The sequence below is a fragment of the Aptenodytes patagonicus genome, chromosome Z (assembly GCF_965638725.1).
Source record: "Aptenodytes patagonicus chromosome Z, bAptPat1.pri.cur, whole genome shotgun sequence".
NCBI classification, from domain to species: domain Eukaryota; kingdom Metazoa; phylum Chordata; class Aves; order Sphenisciformes; family Spheniscidae; genus Aptenodytes; species Aptenodytes patagonicus.
In genome coordinates this window covers 12,272,269-12,291,783 of record NC_134982.1, presented here as the reverse complement: position 1 = coordinate 12,291,783, position 19,515 = coordinate 12,272,269, and the positions used below count along the sequence as shown (strand labels likewise).

The 19,515-nt window shown below is 67.8% G+C and overlaps 1 protein-coding gene across 1 annotated transcript; it reads left to right on the top strand.

Annotated features, from left to right (window-relative positions):
* The first annotated feature begins 1,452 nt into the window (after positions 1 to 1,452).
* Positions 1,453 to 12,962, top strand: LOC143172947 (atrial natriuretic peptide receptor 2-like). Its single transcript, XM_076362858.1, has 22 exons — positions 1,453 to 2,212; positions 7,065 to 7,264; positions 7,355 to 7,468; positions 7,787 to 7,922; positions 8,012 to 8,106; positions 8,196 to 8,328; positions 8,443 to 8,527; positions 8,639 to 8,759; positions 9,284 to 9,358; positions 9,524 to 9,601; positions 9,738 to 9,842; positions 10,111 to 10,182; positions 10,259 to 10,418; positions 10,500 to 10,655; positions 10,736 to 10,904; positions 11,017 to 11,163; positions 11,344 to 11,467; positions 11,597 to 11,665; positions 11,754 to 11,928; positions 12,015 to 12,113; positions 12,209 to 12,300; positions 12,470 to 12,962. Exons 1-22 carry the CDS (start codon positions 1,453 to 1,455, stop codon positions 12,530 to 12,532), a joined length of 3,228 nt encoding a protein of 1,075 aa, XP_076218973.1. The 3' UTR covers positions 12,533 to 12,962.
* The last annotated feature ends 6,553 nt before the right edge of the window (positions 12,963 to 19,515 follow it).

Genomic DNA, 19,515 nt, shown 5'->3' with positions numbered 1-19,515 from the left:
ACCCCCCCTGCTCGATGGGAACAAGCAGCAGGCTGGGAATGCAAGGAATGCACCGCAGGCATGCTGCCCCCACTGAGCACCCCCTGCCCCACCGAGGCCCCCCCTGCAAACACAGGGCACTTCTGTGTCCCCCCGAGCTGGGGCAGCCCCCCATGGCAGCCGGGGCTGGCATCCCCTCGGGTCCTTCCCCAAATCCTGGGGGAGGACTAGCAGCCCCGCTCTGCGCGGGTTATCCCAGACCCACGGCGTCCCGGCAGACCCACGGCGTCCCGGGGGGTTGTGTGGGGCTCCCTGCCCCATAGCCAGCCCTTGCCCCCAGTGTGCTACCCTGTGCTCCATCGGCTGGGTTCCGGCCCCTCTGCTCCCCTCACATCCCCCCACCTCCCTACCCCACCACCTCACAGGCCTGCGCCCCACAGCACAGGGGTTGGAGCCTTAAAACCTGCACTGGTGACATGCCCACTGCCTCCAGCCCCCCCCCCCCAGCATCCCTTGCCCTCAGCTCCCCCCACTTGCCCCCTCCCCCAGCCAGGCCATGTGTTGAGCAGGGACGGGCAGCAGGGACGGGCAGCAGGGACACCTGGATCCCCAGGACATCCCGCTTCTCAGGGCCCGACTCCTCAATTGCCCCCCTGCACCCCAAATCCCCAGGGACCTCCACAACCTTACCCCCTGCCCCCAGTGGGGATACCCACACCCAGGGCACTGGATGTCTCCTCCCCTATCAGCTGGCTGCACCCCACAGCCGTGTACCTCCTCACGCCCCCCCAGGGGGGACACCCCTCCCCAGGGCACCCCTTTGCCAAGGCCCCATCACACACCCCCCCTTGCACCCCATTGCCCAGGGCCTTCCCCAACCCCTGGTGGAGACCCTCAGGACGGGGTGCCCCCTGCTCAATCCCCAGCCAGTGGGGCACCCCAGAACCCAGATGCCCCTTCCCAACCCCTCCTCACTGGACCTCCCCAGAACCGAGGTACCCCTTCCTCAGTCCCCCCCCACTGGGGACACCCTGAACCCGGACGCCCTCTCCCACTGGGACCCCCCCAGAACCCAGGCTCCCTTCCTCGATCCCTGCCCACCAGGGGCTGCCAGGCCTGGAGAGCCCCCTCCCCACCCCCCCCCCGCTGAGGACCCCAGAGCCCCTCCCCGACCCCTCCACCGGGGACACCCAGAAGGCGAGCACCCCTCCAGAGCCGGAGCGTCCCCATCCCACCAGCCCCCTCCCCAGCCCCCCTCTCTGGACACACACACACACCCCCACACACACCCCGCCGCCTCCCCCGGGGTGCCGCCCATCCCCGTGCCGTCCGGCCGGGCGGGGAGCGGCGGCAGAGGGCGCTGGCCGGCCCGGGGCGGTGCCGCCCGGGGGAGGGCGCAGGCGGCGGGGCGGGGGCGCGGCGGGGGCGCAGGAGCCGCGGGCGGCGGCCGGGGCGGAGGAGCCAGCGCGGCCCATGGCTCCGCGGCTGCCGCTGCTGCTGCTGCTGCCGGCGGCGCTGCTGGTGCCGGCGGCGGCGGCGGCGGCGGGAGGAGGAGGAGGAGGAGGAGGAGGAGGGCGGCGGGCGGCGACCCCCGACGGGGCGGTCGCCAACTTGACGGTGGCGGTGGTGCTGCCGGAGCGCAACGTGAGCTACGCGTGGGCTTGGCCGCGCGTGGGGCCGGCGCTGAGCCTGGCGCTGGAAGCGCTGGAGCGGGGCGAGCCGCCGCTGTTGCCGCGGCCCTTCTCGGTGCGCGTCGAGTTCATGAGCTCGGAGCTGGAGGGCGCTTGCTCCGAGTACGTGGCACCGCTCAACGCCGTGGACCTGAAGCTCTACCACGACCCCGACGTCCTTTTCGGGCCGGGCTGCGTCTACCCGGCCGCTTCCGTGGGGCGCTTCGCCTCGCACTGGCGGCTGCCGCTCATCACCGGCGGGGCGGTGGCGGCCGGCTTCAGCCGCAAACGGGAGCATTACAGCACGACGGTGCGTACCGGGCCCTCGGCCCCCAAATTGGGTGCCTTCGTCTCCCACCTCCACGCCCACTTCAACTGGAGCGCCCGCGCCGTCCTCCTCTACGTGGACCGCAAGACCGACGACCGACCCTACTACTTCACCGTCGAGGGTGTCTACCAGGAGCTGCAGGACGGCAGCAACCTCACCGTGCGCCACCACATCTACTCCCCCGACGAGGGCGGCCCCGACACCGCCGTGCACTTCATCAAGGCCAACGGGCGCGGTGCGTGGGGCGGCGCGGCGTGGGGGGGGGAGGGGGGGAGGGCGTGGGGAGACCCCGCGCGGGACATGGCTGAGCGCCCGGGGGGGGGGGGGGGCCGCGGCGGGGGCTCCCCGCGGGGGAACTGCGCAGGGCTCGGGGAGGGGAGAAGGCAAAATCCTCCGTGGGGCGCGGCGAGGGGCTGAGGATGCGGTGGGGTCTGTGTGGGGCACAGTGAGGGGACAGGGGTGCGGTGGGACCTGTCTGGAGCACAGTGGGGGGGGCGGGGGTGCTGTGTGGCACACATAGGGTACAGCAAGGGTTTGGGGGTGCGGTCGGACCTGTCTGGGGTGCAGCAACGGAAAGGGGACGCAATGGGACCCGTGCAGGATACAGCGAGGGACCGGGAGCACAGTGGGACCCATGTGGGGCACAGCAAGGGGCCAGGGGAGCAGAGGGACCCGTCTAGGGCACAGCAAGCGGTCAGGGGGCCACTGAGATCCATGTAGTGCACAGCAAGGGGCTAAGGGCAGTGAGATCCGTGTGGGGCACAGCAAGGGGACTGGGAGACAGTGCGATCCATGTGGGGCACAGCAACAGGCCAAGGAAACAGTGGCACCTTTGTGGGGCACCGTGAGAGTCTGAGGACACAGCGGGACCTGTGTGGGGTGCAGTGAGGGGCCACGGACACAATGGGACCCATGTGGGGCACAGCGAGGGGCCAAGGACACAGTGGGACCCGTGTGGGGCACAGGGAGGGGCTAGGAGCGCAGTGGGACACATGTGGGGCATGAGGATGGGCTGAGGGCACAGTGGGTCCCATGTGGGGCACGGGGAGGGGTGGGCAAAGCAGGCTGTATGTAGGGTGCAGCAAGGGGTGGGCACATTTTGTCATGGTGGGGCTAGGGGAGCAGTGGGACCTGCACAGGGAGGTGGGTGCACAGGGGATAAGGCAGGACCCAAGACCCCCGGGCCACCCTGTTGCCAGTGGGGGGGGTCCAGGGGAGGGTGGGGGGGCCATGGGGTTGCCCTCCCTGCCCCCCAGCCCAGTCACCCTGTGCCAGGGGAGAGCTGGGCCGGACCCTCACCTTCGTGAGACGCGTGGTATGAGGGGCGCTGGGGCCACCCTACCCTCTGCGTTAGCAGGATCAGGGCGACCCCAGGGACAGACAGGACCCAGCTGCCTCCTTGGAGGCTGAAGGTGATGGTGTGGACGTGGCCGTCTGAAGGGCAGTGCCAGCTGTGGTTACATGCCCAGAGCAGCCTGGTGCTGACACGCTGAGGCAGCCGTGCCATGCTCGGGCAGAGCCCCCCCAGCCTGGCACCTGGGTGCCCCGGGCTGCGCTCGTCCCCCCTGTGCCCCAGGGACCGGGCTGGGGATGGCCCCACCCTGCTGATGGAGGGATAAATCAATTTGGTGCCTTGTGAGCGCCCCAGGAGAGCGGCTATATCGGGAGCGGGAGGAAATGGAGGGGCTTACAGAGGCAGCTGGAGAGCAAGGGCAGCCTGATGCTCTTTCATTATTGATGAGCGGGGTATATTGATCCCGGAGCCAGCCACTCCGCGATGCTTCTTAATGGATCCTGAGATGCTGTGTCATTAAGAAGGACATTGAGCCGGGATGAGTGGAGACAGATGGGCCAGCAGGAGACATGGCTGAGGCTGTGTGGGACGAGGCTGGGGCACGTGACCGGGGTGCTTTGGGGTGCTGGACCAGATTCCCCTGAGACTAAGGCTGGTGGGGCTGGGTCCAGGGGGCTAGGCATCCCACGGTGGGCTGCAGGAGCTGAGCAGTTTGTGGCTGCCCCTCTCATTTGCTTGGCCAAGGGGCTGGGATGGAGAGTCCCTGGTGTGCCGCGACCAGCCGTGGGGTGTGGATCCTCATGTGGGATGGGGGCCATGCAGGGAAAAAGGCTAAAATCAGCAATTCCCATCAATGTTTCCGGCTTGGTGCTGTAAATCACCCTGATGGGAATCGATCCCTCCTGGTGCAGGCAGGGGGTTGTGGCTGCCGGGGGCCAGGGGAGGAGGCCAGGCGTGGGCAGAGACCTGAGGGCCCTCTGAACCAGGATGCAGGGGGGTCTGGGCCCCTCTGGCCAGAGCCCAGAGATGGGGGCAGGGTATGGGGCTGAGTGCTTGGCCCCAAGGGGATGGATGCCCCAAGAGGATGGGTGCTCAGGGCTGTGATACTGATGTTAGATGCTTTCCTAACCCAGGGGTGTGGGGCAGGCAGTGGGGAGCCTGCAAGGAGTGCCCACCCCTGCGTGGCATGGCATGGAGAGGGAAGCAGGAACTTCTGCCACAGCCACATCCATGTCCATGCCCTGCAATGGCACCACATGTCATCCCTCTTGGCGTCACCTTCCTTCTCCCAGGTGGTGGGGCAGGAGTTTGCTAAACCGAAAGCCGCTTGCCTGCCCCGCCACGTGCCCCCGAAGCTGCTGATGCCCAACATTCACGGCTCTAAAGAGTGGGCACGGAGGGATGTGGGTGCATTGTCCTGTCCCGTGTATGGCTGCCTTGCACTTCCCCATTGCCTCTCTCACCGGTGCCTGGGCGACGTGCAAAGGCCCACGTCTCTCCTGCCACTTGAAAAAGCGCTGATATAATTAGGGCTGTGGTTGAGGGAATTACCGGAGCATCTGCCTGCAAAGCCCAGGTCCCATGCCTGGGGAGATGGCCAGGTGCTGCTGCTGGGAGGGGAGCGCATTTGGTCCTGACCCCTGCAATCCCCCTGGGCCTGGGACGGCCGCTTGGCTGGGGCGAGGGTCTCTGTGCTGCAAGTGCCCTGCGCTGGTGGGACTGCTCGAAACTGGGATTTGCAGGGATTTGCTGCCCGAAACCGGGATTCGCCCTCACTTTAGGCGTTATCTTCCATCATGCAGGAGTCAGGCAGCATCCTGCCACCCTGTCTGCACGCTCGGGGTCCTGCCTGTCCCCCAGGACTGTGCACTCTGCCTCCTGCATCACGGGTACGCCCTTACATAAATGTCTGGGGGCTGTATGCTCTCCAGCCTTGCAGGACCCCGTTCCCCTTGTCCTCAATGATGCTGAGGCTGCCTTTGGCCATTCACCGACCCCCAGGGGGGTGCGTGAGTAGGCAGGGGTGCTGCTGGCCAGGCAGGAGGCTGCCAGCTGGAGGCAGCTGCCAGCGTCACGGATAGCCCCGAGCATTGACCCTTCCCTTCTGCGCGGCTCCTGCAACCTGTCCCCGGGGAGCCGTCCAGGCGCCATCGATCCCCTCGCTCGGTGGCCTTTGACCAGGCAGGCTTTTGCCGCTGCTGCCGTGGGGGCTGGCTGCCTGGGGTGTCCCACCATCTGCCACCAGCTGTTGTGGCTCCCCAGCCCGTGCAGTGCTGCGGGCTGCCTTTTCCTGGTGCGTGCAATGGGATGGGGAGGGTCCCATGCTGGGTCCCCCCATGGGGGGACCCTCAGCCTCTGCGTGCCGGGGAGATGCTGAGCCGCCCATCCTGGCCGAGAAATTTGGGGACGGTACGTTTCTGGGTGCGGGACTAGTGAAGTGGGGAAGCCAAGAGTGTTTATTTGAGGTATTGCGGCACTCAGAGGGAAACCATTTCAGACCCTGAAACGGGCTTTTGCCCATGCACAGTCCAAGCTGCTGCGATTTCCCTCTCCCCCGTGCCCAGGAGCAGCTCCCCACATCGCTGTGAGTTTCCCGTGCCCAGGGTGGCTGTGCTGGGTTTCTTCTCCCACCCATGGGCTGCCTCGCTGCCCCCGTGGGTGACCCTGTCAGCCCTGCTGCCTGCATGGCCGGATGCCCTCCAGCAGCAGGGACCCCATCCCAGGGCGTGGGGCTTCCTTGCTGTCCCCAGCCCTCCCTGCGCTCTGGATCTGGCTGGGGCGCTGGGCCCCATGCAGAAGGGCTGCGCGCCGGGGCCAGCGCCCAAGCGTGACATTCCTCCAGCACCCGCCGCCGCCGCCTCCTCTGTTGCTCAATCCCGGGTTCCCAGCCAGGCTGGCTGGAGCGGGGGCCCTGGTTTTCCGGGGGGAGGGAGGAGGCAGTGGCAGGATCCTCAGCAAGGGCAAAGAGGGCCCCTGCTCGGGGGGGTTTCGGACACTCTCGGGTGCCCGTCCCCACGGCCCGTGGTGCCCTATGCCAGCCCCACGCTGTCCCCACGCAGCACCTGGCTGGGCATCCCATCGGGGCTGGCCGAGCCCCCAGCAGCGGGTGGGGGCACGCGGGGCGGCCGGCCAGGGCCGGGGCCCGGGCACCCCCTTGCCGCGTGGGTCGCACCAGCGAGATGCTCTGTTTCCAATTAGCGCCGGCGGCCGCCGAAGGTGCTGGAATCCGGGAACCTGCGCATTCCTGCCGCACGGCCGGCCGGCCACGAACCCAAACATGGGTTTGTCTGTTCCCCAGGGGCCTCCGGCGTACAGCCCCGATGCCTCTCCCGTCCCCCCCGGTCCCCTGGCTGGGGCTGGCGGGGAGCAGCGGGGGAGCTGATGCCAGGCGCGACATCCCCTGGGTGGCTTTTGCTGGAGCAGAGTGTGCATGGGTGCTGGAGCAGGGTGTGTGCGGTCTGTGCATGGGGTGTCTGCCTGATATTTTGGAGCAAGGGTTCCCCTGTTCTTCTTTCCCCCTTCAGCCCAAGGTGGCTGATGGGGCAAGAGTGGGTCAGGGCCAGCGAGGGCGGTGGGGCTGAGTGGGCTCTGTGGCCATGGGGCATGTGGCATGAGAAGGCAGTGAGCCGAGCACTGCCCCATCTGCCTGCTCCATCCTCCTTGCAGCCGCTGAGTGTGCCCCCGGGGTTGCTCTGCCCCGTCGCCCCAAGGGAAAGCATCCCACCCCATGCCTGAGCGGGGTGCCCTCGGTGGGGTGGCATCGTCCCCCTGACGCCCTGCGTCTTGCCAGCAGTGGTGTATCTCTGTGGGCCGCCGGAGATGCTGCGGCAGATCATGCAGCTGGCGCAGCGGGAGAATCTCACCAATGGCGACTACGTCTTCTTCTACCTGGACGTCTTCGGGGAGAGCCTGCGGGGCGACTCTGCCCGTGACCCCTTCAAGCCCTGGCAGCAGAGCCCAGGCCAGGACTCAGGGCTGCGCGAGGCTTTCCAGGTGAGCTGCACCTGCCTGCCTGGGGACAGGGATGGGGACCTGACCAGCCTGGCCCCGGTGCATGAAGCGGGGTGCTGTGCTCGGTTACAGATGGTGCTGGTGATCACCTACCATGAGCCCCAAAACCCCGAGTACCAGCACTTCCAAACCCAGCTCATCCTGCGAGCCAAGCAGAAATTTGGCGTGCAGCTCAACTACTCCCTGGTGAGCGAGTCACCCTGCATGATGGGGCAGTGGGGACCCTCCCCATGGGGCTGTGGCACCTCACCAGGGTGCAGAGGGTGGGACACGGCCATGGGCAGTGCCAGAGGGGCCATCCCTGGTGGCAACAGCCACAGGCAGTGCCATCCCCACAGGGTAGGTGCGTGACCCTGGTGTGGGGTTATGGAGCCGTGGGTGCGAGTGTGGCCCCCATGTGGGACTGTGGAGCCGTGGGTGGGTGCATGGCCCTGGTGTGGGGGTCTTGTGGCCGGGGTACCCCTGTGCCCGTGGCCACAGGTGCGCTGAGGTCTCCCCCGGCAGATGAACCTGGTGGCGGGGTGTTTCTATGATGGGATGCTGCTGTACGCCATGGTGCTGAACGAGACCCTGCGGGAGGGTGGCTCCAAGAAAAACGCCACCCACATCATCGAGAAGATGCGGGACCGCAAGTTCCAGGGTAAGGATAGGATGGGGGTGGCCGGGACAGGGTTGTCACGGGGGCGGCGTACCCGGTCCCTGTCCCACCTGGGTCTCTCTTGCCCGCAGGGGTGACGGGGCTGGTGAGCATGGACAGCAACAATGACCGGGACACCGACTTCAACCTATGGGCCATGGGTGACCCCGAGAGCGGGCAGTACGAGGTGGGGGCCGGCACCGGGATGCTGCCGGCAGCCGGGGCTGGGGGATGGGATGCTGGGGGCTGGGGGGGTCTCAGCTCTCTCTGCCGTAGGTGGTGGGACACTATTCAGGTGTGGAGAAGCAGATCCACTGGCTGGGACGACCCATCCCCTGGGTGAAAGGGGCCCCCCCTTTGGACAATCCGCCCTGCGTCTTCGATGTGGATGACCCCTCCTGCGATAAAAGTGGGTACACCAGGTTCCCACATCCCTCGGTCCCCAGCACCCTTCCCTGTGGGTGCATGGGAACCTGGTACCCGTGGCCAGTCAGGCCACACTGATACCCCCTCATGCCAGCAGCCCCCCTCTCCATGCTGGCCATCGTGGCTTTGGGCACCGGCCTCACCTTCGTCATGTTTGGTATCTCCAGCTTCCTCATCTTCAGGTCAGTCGGGGCTGGGAAAGCCTCTGCCTGGGCACCGGGCACCCCTCAGCCTGTTGGGGGGGGCGGGCAGGGTGGGGTGATATGGGGGCCTGACCCCAGTGTGCCCCCCAGGAAGCTGATGCTGGAGAAGGAGCTTGCCAGCATGCTCTGGAGGATCCGCTGGGACGAGCTGCAATTCGGGAGCCCCGACCGGTACCACAAGGCAGCAGGCAGCCGGCTCACCCTGTCCCTGGTGAGAGCTGCCAGTCCCAGGGCACCACCCTCCTCCTGCCCCTGCCCCTGCGCCTCCCTCCCTCCCTGCACGACGCTCCTCCCTTGTTGATTCCCTACACGGCCCTCCGTCCCCTACAGAGCCACAGCCCCATTGCATCCATCCCCTACACAGCCCTCCCTCCCTACATAGCTCTCCAACCCCTATAGAGCCACACTTCATCCATCCCCTGCATGACCCTCCATCCCCTCCAGAGCCACGCTTGATCCACCCCCTGCACAGCCCTGATCCCCTACAGAGCACCATACCTTGTTAAGCCCCTACGTCGCCCTCCATCCCCTACACCCCCCTACATCCCCTGCAGTGCACCATACCTCACCCTATAGGCTTCACCCTCCCTACAGAGCATGCAGAGCTTGTCCTGACCCTTCAGAGCTCGTCCTGCACCATCTCCTGCACACCCCTGGGTGTCCCTGCCCTGCTCCGTTGGTGCCTGTCACCCCCTGCCTTGGGGTCCCCACCCCTAACCCCCTCCTTCCCCGCAGCGTGGCTCCAGCTACGGCTCCCTGATGACCACCCACGGCAAGTACCAGATCTTCGCCAACACCGGCCACTTCAAGGTCAGTGTGGCAGGTGGGGAGCTGGGCCCTCCCCCCGAAACCTCCCAACCCTGTTGGGGTGCTCCCCCTTGGCTGCACCCCTGCCCTATGGGATGCTGGCACCTTCCTCCCCTCCCCAAATCTGCCCAGCGGGCGCTGACCTCTTCCCCCTTCCTGGCACCCCAGGGCAACGTGGTGGCCATCAAGCATATCAACAAGAAGCGCATCGAGCTGACGCGGCAGGTGCTCTTTGAGCTGAAACACGTAGGTTTGGGCACCCTGCCTGGGGGTGCAGGGGCCAGTTGTGGCAGTGGAGGGGGCTGGTGGGAGCAGCAGCGCATTCCCCCCCCCCCCCCCCCCCCCAACCTCAGTGCCATCTGGGCTCCGCTTCCACCTCCAGATGCGGGACATCCAGTTCAACCACCTGACCCGCTTCATCGGAGCATGCATCGACCCCCCCAACATCTGCATTGTCACCGAGTACTGCCCACGGGGCAGCCTGCAGGTAGGGGGGTTTGGGGGCACCGGGGGTGACACTTGGGCACTCCAGGTGACCGGGCTGGGTTGGGTGTTGAGGACAGGGCTGTAGATGCTGGTGGCCATCTACAGCCCCACAAGACTTGCAGCAGAGCTGCCCAAGCAGGCATCAGAGGCCAGTGGAGGGGAGTGGGTGGGTGCCATGGAGCCTCCCGCAGCTGGGTGCTCGGTGAGGCTGGTGCTGGTGCCACCATCCCCTGGGTGCTTGGTGGGGTCCACTCAATGTGCTGCCCCAGGACGTCCTGGAGAACGAGAGCATCAACCTGGACTGGATGTTTCGCTACTCCCTCATCAACGACATCGTCAAGGTACCCAAGTGAGGGGCATGAGGGGCTGTGGGAGGCGCCTGAGGGATGCCAACTTCACAATGTCCATCTGTCCCAGGGAATGGCCTTCCTGCACAATAGCATCATCGGCCACCACGGCAGCCTCAAGTCATCCAACTGCGTGGTGGACAGCCGCTTCGTGCTGAAGATCACCGACTACGGGCTGGCCAGCTTCCGCTCACCCTGTGACAGCGAGGACACGCACGCCCTCTATGCCAGTGAGTGCCCACCGCCGGGGACCGGGGGACCAGGGGGATGGAGTGGCCCTGACTCACCACCCCGTGTCCGTGTCCCACCAGAGAAGCTGTGGACAGCCCCAGAGCTGCTGCAGAAGGGGCACCTGCCCACCCCAGGCATGCAGAAAGCTGATGTCTACAGCTTCGGCATCATCGTGCAGGAGGTCGCCCTGCGCAATGGCCCCTTCTACATCGAGGGCATGGACCTGAGCCCCAAAGGTGAGGGTGGAGGGTGGGTGTGGGGCGGTCCCATCCCCACCGGGGAGGTCCGGTGCTCACCGTCGGCCACCCCCCGGCAGAGATCGTGCAGAAGGTGCGTAACAGCCAGAAACCCTTCTTCCGCCCCTCCATCGACATTGGGGTGCACAGCGAGGAGCTGGCAGTGCTGATGGAGCGCTGCTGGGCGCAGGAGCCGGCCGAGCGCCCCGATTTCAGCCAGATCAAGATCTTCATCCGTAGATTCAACAAGTGGGTGGCTGGCGAGCGGGGAAGGTGGCCCTGGGCGGGAGCGGGGACAGTCATGGGGGCGGTGGTTGGGGGGCATCTCTTCCCATGGTGCCAGCTACCTGCATCCCGGCAGGGAGGGCAGCACCAGCATCCTGGACAACCTGCTGTCGCGCATGGAGCAGTACGCCAACAACCTGGAGAAGCTGGTGGAGGAGCGGACACAGGCCTACCTGGAGGAGAAACGCAAGGCGGAGAACCTCCTCTACCAGATTCTGCCCCAGTGAGAGGGGGAGAGACGGGAGCGTGTGGGTCTGGGGGTTGGCATGGGGTCAGCATGCACCCACTGCTGTGCAAGCATGGGGTCCCTTGCCAGCTCTCCATGCCAGCGTAGGGCAAGGGACGCAGGGGGAACAGGGGGTTTGGGGTGGGAGCCCACCACCATCCCCCCTGTGATCGCCAGCTCCGTGGCAGAGCAGCTGAAGCGCGGGGAGACGGTGCAGGCCGAGGCTTTCGACAGCGTCACCATCTACTTCAGCGACATTGTGGGCTTCACCGCCCTCTCAGCAGAGAGCACCCCCATGCAGGTGAGAGCAGGGCTTTGGGGGCAACCCCCCTGCGGGGCTGGTGGGGGGACTCATACCCTGGCAGTGCCATCCCTGGGGCTGGGGGGACATGCCTGCTCCCAGCCCCAAACGCACCCTTGCTCCATCCAGGTCGTGACCCTGCTGAACGATCTCTACACTTGCTTCGATGCCATCATCGACAACTTCGACGTCTACAAGGTGAGGGGGGGGGTGAGCAAGCGCAGGCCCCCGCAGTGAGGCGGGCAGCAAGGAGCCCGGGGTGTACTGGCTCCCCCTCACCCCGCAGGTGGAGACCATCGGGGACGCCTACATGGTGGTGTCGGGGCTGCCGGTGCGCAACGGGAAGCTGCACGCCCGCGAGATTGTCCGCATGGCCCTGGCCCTGCTCGAGGCTGTCAAAACCTTCAAGATCCGGCACCGGCCCAACGACCAGCTCCGCCTGCGCATCGGCGTACACACCGGTGAGCCCCGGCGCTGGCCGGCACCGCGGCTGGGGGCTGCTCGCCCGCCCACCCTGCAGCAGCCCCGGGCATCTCTGTGCCCGCAGGTCCCGTGTGTGCCGGAGTCGTGGGTCTGAAGATGCCGCGGTACTGCCTCTTCGGGGACACGGTGAACACTGCATCCCGCATGGAGTCCAACGGCCAGGGTGAGCCATGGGGCCGGCAGCTGGGGTCTGGTGCCACGGGTCATGCCCCGCTCTCGGACCCAGCCATGTCCCTTTTGCCCCTCTCTGCCACCCAGCCCTGAAGATCCATGTCTCATCCACCACCAAGGAGGTCCTGGATGAGTTTGGCTGCTTCGAGCTGGAGCTGCGCGGGGACGTGGAGATGAAGGTGAGGGCGTGGGGACCCTGGTGGGGTGCCAGCCCTTCCTGCTGCAGGGGCATGCAATGGGTGGGTGGGTTCAGGGCTGGGACCCCTTGTCCCCCTCAGTGCTGGGGACGGCACCCAAGGAGCAGTGGCGGGGGCAGGGAGGGTCTCACCACCCCCCTCCGCCCCCCAGGGCAAGGGGAAGATGCGGACATACTGGCTGCTGGGCGAGAGGAAAGACCCCAAAGTCATCTGAGCTCGGCGGCAGTGGCAGAGCCCCCAACCCCGATGGGGCCACCATGCTTCCCAGCGCCTGGCCCCCCCGGATGCACCAACAGCCCCCCGTCACCGCAGCCCACCACCACCACCACAGCCCCCCTGCTTCAGCAGGGCTCGGGCACGGGGGACCAGTGGCCATGGCACCACCTGCCCCCCTCCATCGGCACCAGCAAAGCCCACCTCCCCCTGCAGCCTCTGTTGGAGGGGGGGAACCGGCCCCGATCCAGCCCGGGGGGGACCCTGTATCCCCCCACCCTCCAGGGTCCTGCTGCCCCTGCCCTCTCCCCCGCAGCTCAGCTGGCTCTGAGCCGCTCCCGGGGCCTGGCTGCCCCGCAGGGCACTTTGCCATCTCTTTTTAGTACCCGGCCCCTGGCAGAAGTTGTGCCCATGTCACCCCCCTCCCCGGGGGGGGGAAATGGGGGCTCCTGCCGGGACTAACCCCTCAGCCAGGGCAGGCTTCAATGCCGCGGCTCCCCCACTCTCCAATCTCCCCCTCTCCTGTATATAGCCCCACCGGGTCATGTAAATACCCCCCCTCCCCCAGGTGTAAATATAGGAGTCGCTGCAAACTATTTTGTTGAAATACAAACTTCCCCAAATCCCTCCGTCCCCCGACCTCTGCTTCGCTCTGCCCCGGAGCGCGAAGCGGGGTGGGGGGCCAGGGGGGACCCCAACATTGAGCTCAGCCTAGGCTGGGGATGGCTGCCTGGAGCATCCCAGAGCATCGTATCCCGGGGGTCCGGCTGCAGCATGGGGTGGGGGTCCGGGCACGGAGAGCCGGTGCAGGGTGGCTGCAGCGGTGGCTGGCGAGGGCTCGGGGCGGTGCTGGGAAGGCAGGGCCGCCGCGGCGGGGTTTGCTTTGGCGTGAGGGCTGCAGTGCGTTCCTCTGAGCTCATGCTCTGGCCGCGCCGCTGTCGCCTCTTACTGGAACCCACCTGTGCCTGGGGATGGGGGCCGCGTGTCACCCGCTGCGGGCGCCGGGAGAGGGCACGTCCCAGGGGATGGGGCTGTGCCAGGGGCTCTCCCTCCGTGCCCAAGGAGGTAGGCTTGGGGCCATAGCATGTTTTGGGGCAGCAGTGACTCCAGAGGGGCTGGAGGGTGTCCCCACGCCTGCGCTGCATGGGCTCACAGGGACCGGGATGCCAGGGACACGGTGCTCCCCCTCCAAATGCCCAGCCTGAGAACAGCCCTGGGGCGGCAAGGACGCTGGGACCACCTGTGCCCCCCTGTTCTTTATTGGTTGCAGGGCTGGAGCCGGCTGCTTAGGGGTGCACAGGGCAGGGGCTGCTCTAGGTTCTTGGTGATGGGAGTGGAGAAGGCTGTGTTCCTCCAAAAGGGACTGTCCTCGCTGCGGATGCTGGTGACACCCTGGAGGGGAGGGAAGTGGAGAGGTCCCTGTCAGCAGCCGAGTCCCCCTGGTGCCGGCAGGGCAGGGCGCTGGGGGGCTTACAGGCAGGCTGTGGGCTTGCTCCAGCCAGAAGCTGCAGGGCTGCTCTGTGCAGTAGTTGTGGGGCTGCAGGTGGAAGCAATGTGACAGTGGGCAGGGGGGACAGCATGCCCGGGGTGGGGGGACACGGGAGCCTTGCGGGCTCCCTGGGGGCTGCCGCAAGCTGGGGGGGGGGGGAGATGTCCCCTGCTGTACCTGGGTGGTGGGCAGTGGTGTGAACTGGCAGCCCCCAGCATGGTAGTCTCGGTGCGTGGTGGAGACCGACTCCGTGGGCATCCGGGAGGGGACAGATCTTCTCCAGTATCTCCTTCCTGCTGGCAGAGCAGACCCCACACCCCTCAGCTCTGGGGTCCCCCCCACCCCGGGCAGGCACCCGCAGCAGGGTCCCCTCCTCCAGGGCATGGCTCCAGGGGGGGAGGCTTGCCTGTATTTCTGGTAGAGCATGGACTCCAGCGTGGCCTCCCACTGCCCTGTGGGGGCGAAGGGTGCCATCAGCCCCACAGCTAAGATCCCCTCGCTGCCTTTTTGGGGGGCACATGGCTCCCGGGGGGAGGGGGGGGGTGTCTCAGCCTCACCTTGCCCCAGCAGCAGGGCCCTGTGCGGTGGGTGGTAGGTGTCCTTCGTGATGGTGCTGTTGGTGGGCCGGGAGAGGACCTGGTGGACCAGCAGGCTGTGGTGGCCGTGCCAGTGGATGAAGCCCTCACTGCCCGGCTCCCGCCCCGGCACGGGGTCCAGGTGGTTCGTGGCTCTCTGGGGATGGATGGTGGGGGCTGCGGGAGGGGGGCAGGAGCCCACCCTTGCAGTGCCCCATGCCCACTCCTGGCTTTTAGGCTTTTGATAGTCCCATGGGGCTCTGGGCAGGGTTGGGAGGTGGGGATGAGTCACCCCCTCCCACTGAGTGTCCGCAATCTGGGGGCACTGCCCCATACCTAAGGCCATGCCACGCAGGCAGGTGCCCGACACAAGCCCTGGGAGCAGCCCCAGAGGCACGAGCTGCAAAAAGGGGGGGACGGTCCTTCCAGCTGGCTCCCCGGTAAAGCTGGAGCTGGGTCACCTGCAGCTTGGGCAGGGCTGACCTCTCCTGCCTGCCAGGGGTCAGCCGGCCTCGTACGGCCACCCCGACCCCCTGGGTGCCCAGGCTGCCCCTACGGCTGGGCAAGCGCTCTTACGGCACTTGAACAAACCATGGGGTCCCCAGGCTGTGGCGTGGCTTGGCCCATGTCGTCCCCCCCAGCTTGGCTCGCCCAAGCAGGCACCCCCACATCCCTGCAATGGGCTGCAACACCCAGCTCCCGCTGCCCCAGCAGCGAGCTCCCAGCTTTGCTCCCAAAGCCTTGCTGTCGCTCCCCACGTGCCTGCCCGTGCCTTTTGTGCTATCCAGTTTCATCCCCTTTCCATCCCGCTGGGCTCAAGGTCATCCAGGGAGCTCTAGCTCGGCCAAGGGTGGCTATTTAAAGAGAGGGGGCTGCCCAGGAGCAGGGGGCTTCAGGGGATCAGCATATGGGATGCGGTGGGGCAGATTTTGAGGGGCATTGGGAGTTACCTCCTCCTGCCAGTTGTGGATCAAGCAACTCCCCAGAGGCACCAACCCGCCGGGCTGCTCTGCTGGTGTCTGCAGGGAGGCGGGCAGCACCGGCAAGTGCGATGGGGGGCACCTCGCCGGGGCAAGTCCTCCACTTTCCAGAGCAGGGCGGCAGCTCGACCCCGCAGGGATCCTTCCCAGCCTCAGCCGGTGGCACCGTGCTGGGCGCGGCTGGCAGGGCCTCGTCGGGCAGCTCGGCCGTGGCCGACAGCGTCTCCTGGGGCACCTCCGCTGAGGCTGACGTCTCCTGGGGCATCTCGGTCATGGCCATCAGTGTCTCCCTGTGGCATGGGGACTTCTCCATGGGCACCTCAGGCAGGAGGACACCACTCTGGACCCCGACCACGCACGGTGGCCTCTCCCCAGGGCACACGGGAGGCATGTGGCCTGCCAGAGCCACCCTGCAGGTGGGGACAGTCCCTGAGGAAAGGCGGTGAGGTGCATCCTTCAGCCCCCCCCTTGCCCGCCAGTGCGGGCAGGGCCCTGAGGCCGGGGACCCCGGGTCCCCCGCAGTGTCACCCCCACACCGGGGCAGGGGACCAGGGGACTCCTCTCCCTTTGGGGGGCGGAAGCAGTGCCTGCTGCTGGGTCTGCGCTCCGGAGGGGTCTCCCCCTCCATAACTCCCCTCTCCCCCCTTGCCTCTCCCCCCCCGCAGCAACATCCCCCCCAGTGTCCTCAGGCCAGGCTCTGCCCCCACCCCCCCCCGTGCCCCCTCCCGGGGCTCTGCACCCCCCAGCACCCCCTGCCTGGGCTCTGCCCCCTACCTCCTCCCCAGGTGCGACCCCCTTTCCTCCCCCCCCCCGGCCGTGCCCCCGGCCCCCCCATCTTCGAGTGCCCCCCTGTCCCCTTAATGCTCCCCAGGCCCTGCCCCCCAAATGCCTCCCTTGGGGGTCACCCTAAGTCCTTACACCCCTTAATGCCCCCCCCCCGCCCCCCGTGCCCCTGGCCCGGGCCCACTCTCGGGGGGGTCTCAGCCCCCCGCCGCCGCACTCCCGGCTCCATGGCGCCTGCGCGGGGTGTGACTGCCCCGTCGCCATGGATACGGTAAACACCGGCCGCGCCGCGCCCGCGGCCGCAAGCTCATTGGTGGCGGCGGGTGCGTGCGCTCCTCCCATCGGCGGAGAGCCCGAGGGGGAGGGGGCGGGGCCCACCGGGGGGGAGGGGCCAAGGGGCAGGATTAGCGTGGAGAGGGGCAAGAGGGCGTGGCCAAGGCCAAATGGCCGTGCCGGGGGGCGTGGCCAGGGTAAGTGGGCGTGGCCGGGGCAGGAAGGGGTGAAGGCGCGGGGCCGGGCCCGGGCTGGGCTCCAGGACCGGGGATCGTCCCCACCCCGGGGGTCGGCGTCCCCCTGCCCCGGGCTGCCCTGGTGCCTTGGAGCCGCTGCCGGCGGGGGCCGGGGAGGAGCCCTGGGCCCAGCCAGAGCTCGCAGGTCCCGGCCTGGGGGCAGGGGTGGCCCCGGAGGCTCTCAGGGGGCGGGACGGGTGGGCGCCGTACCCTGTCGGGGACGGCTCCGTCCTGCTGGGGCGGCGGGAGGATCGTGCCCTGCACTGGGCGCCTGGGGACACGCTGCTCGCCGTGACTTGACCCAAGTCACCCTGCCGCCATTTGGGCCTGGCCCTCGGGCGCGCCCATCTGCCCCAGGGACCCACAGCTGGCCCAGGGTGCCGGGGCGGGACGGGCCCGGCGCCTGGCTGGGCACAGCCGGTCCCCCCGCAGGCGTGGAGCGGCTCCCCTCGCCGCCAGCCCTCCCTGGGCCCCCGGCCCCCATTCCCGTGGAGGCCGGGCAGAAGAAGGGCCCTTTGATAGCGCACAGCGGGCTCCGGCGCGAGGGCTGTTATTCCAGCGCTCTGCGGCGTGCGCCGCCGGGGCCACCGCGAACTCGACGCTGGGGCCTCAGTGTTTTTCCTGGCTGGGGACGTGCCCGGCCTCTCTGGCCTCGGCCAGCCGGGGCCCCCAGCGGGGACCGCTTCTCCCTCCGGGTGCTCGGCCCCGCGCCAAGCAGGGGCTCCTCCGAGCCCATCTGCTGCACAGCTGTGGGGAGGAGGGAGTCATGCCCCGAGCTCAGTAAAGGCCCCCCCCCCCCCCCCAGTGCTGAGGCCACGCCAGCCCTGCTGCCACTGGAGGCGGGTGCCTGGGTGCTCTGAGGGCTGGGTGCTCGCTGCAAGGGTGCTGGGGTGCATGCTGCTGGTCATGCCCCCACGCTCGGCCCTGGGCTTGGGGCTGGCCCCTGAGGTGCACCGGTACCCCAGCTCATGCTGGGGAGGGGGGGCAGCCTGGGCACCCTGCCTCAGCTTGCACCCCAGGGTGCTCTTCCCCAGGAGCATCCCCGGATTCCCCACCAGACATGCGTGGGCTTCTCCCCGGGGCAGCAGCCAAAAGCCTGGCCAGGCAGCATGGGTGCCTGGGGGACACCGGAGAGACACTGAAGGCACCACGGTAGTGTGGGACAGGGACCCTGGCGATGCCAGCCCGGGGGTGTGCCCTCACCGTGGGGCAAACTGCTCTGGGGTGGCATACAGGGCATCGCCGTGCGGCTGCACTCCGGCAGCATCGCCGTGGGGCAGCAGCCCTGGAGCTCCTGGAGCACATCTGGCTGCCTCTCGCCGGCTGACACATCCCCCGCTGCCCCCCTGCCCGGCTCTTTTGGGAACTTGCGTCATTTGTGATAGTCTTCAGCCGAGGAACGAAAACAGCCGTTGGCCCCCGCCCCCCCCCACACCCGGCCCAGCCCCATGGGGCTGTGACCGCTGTGCTGCCCCGGGGCTGCTCGGGGACTGACAAAATAAACCTGGCGCAGGAGGAAATGCGATTGCAGACGTCCATCCCCTGACCTCGCGTGCCAGCACTTGCCCTCCGCCGGGCACGGCATCTCTGGGGGGGGCTGCTCCGGGTGAGCCCTGGGGGATGATGCACTGGGGATCCCTGGCCCCTCTTTGGAGTCCCCACCTCCCCAGGGACCCCCAGCCCCTCTTTGGGGTCCCCAGCCCCGAGGCAGGGCTGTCTCATGTCCAAGAGCAGCCCCAGCCCATGCTGAGGCTCAAGCAGGTCTCGGAGGTGGGAAGCAGCAGCATCCAACATTTTTAAGGTTCATTTGCACCCCGAAAACATTCCCCATGCTGTACTGGGTGCGGGGGGTGGGGGGGAAGGGGGAGCGACCGGGCTCCGCCACAGCCCCACGCTGCTCCCGGGGGGCCCCGCCGCCAGCGCCACCGAGCCGGGGGTTGAACAGAGACGCCATTCTCCCCGGCGGGCTGCGGTCCCCTGTGCGGCTGGCGGGGGCCCAGGCGTCCCCGCCGGCGGTGCCAGGTGGGCCGTGCGCCGCGCCAGCACCGGCCCCCGCCGCTAAATATAGCCACGGCACCCGGCCACGGCCCAGCGCGCGGCGGGAGCGGGAGGCGCGGGGCAGGGAGCGCGCGGGCGGCTGTGCGCCGGCGGCAAGCGAGCGGCCTGCTGCGCACGTCTGCGGCCTGGCGCCGGCGGCGAGCGCGCGGCTGCATGCGCGTGAGCCCCCACGCGTGTGCACCCCTCACGGGGTGGACGTGGCCACGTGCTGGCACGCGTCTGCGGTCAATGTGCGTAAACACGAGTGTGTGGGCGCTGCTGCGTGTGTGTAGTGCTGGCTGTTTTGCATGCATGGGGGGGGGTGTGTCTGCGGTGTGCAACACAATGTTTTGCAGCGTGGTGCATGCACAAGGTGTCTGGGGTGTGCAGCACTGTTTTGCACAGTGTGGTGCATGCACAGGGGGGTCTGTGGTGTGCACCACAATGCAGGCACAGGGGTCTGGGGTGCGCAACGCTGTTTTGCACAGTGGTGCGTGCACAGGGGGTCTGGGATGTGCAGTTCAATGCGTTTCGCATAGTAGTGCATGCACGGGGGTCTGCTGTGCGTGATGCAACTTTTGCACAGCGGTGCAAGCACAGGGGGTCTGGGG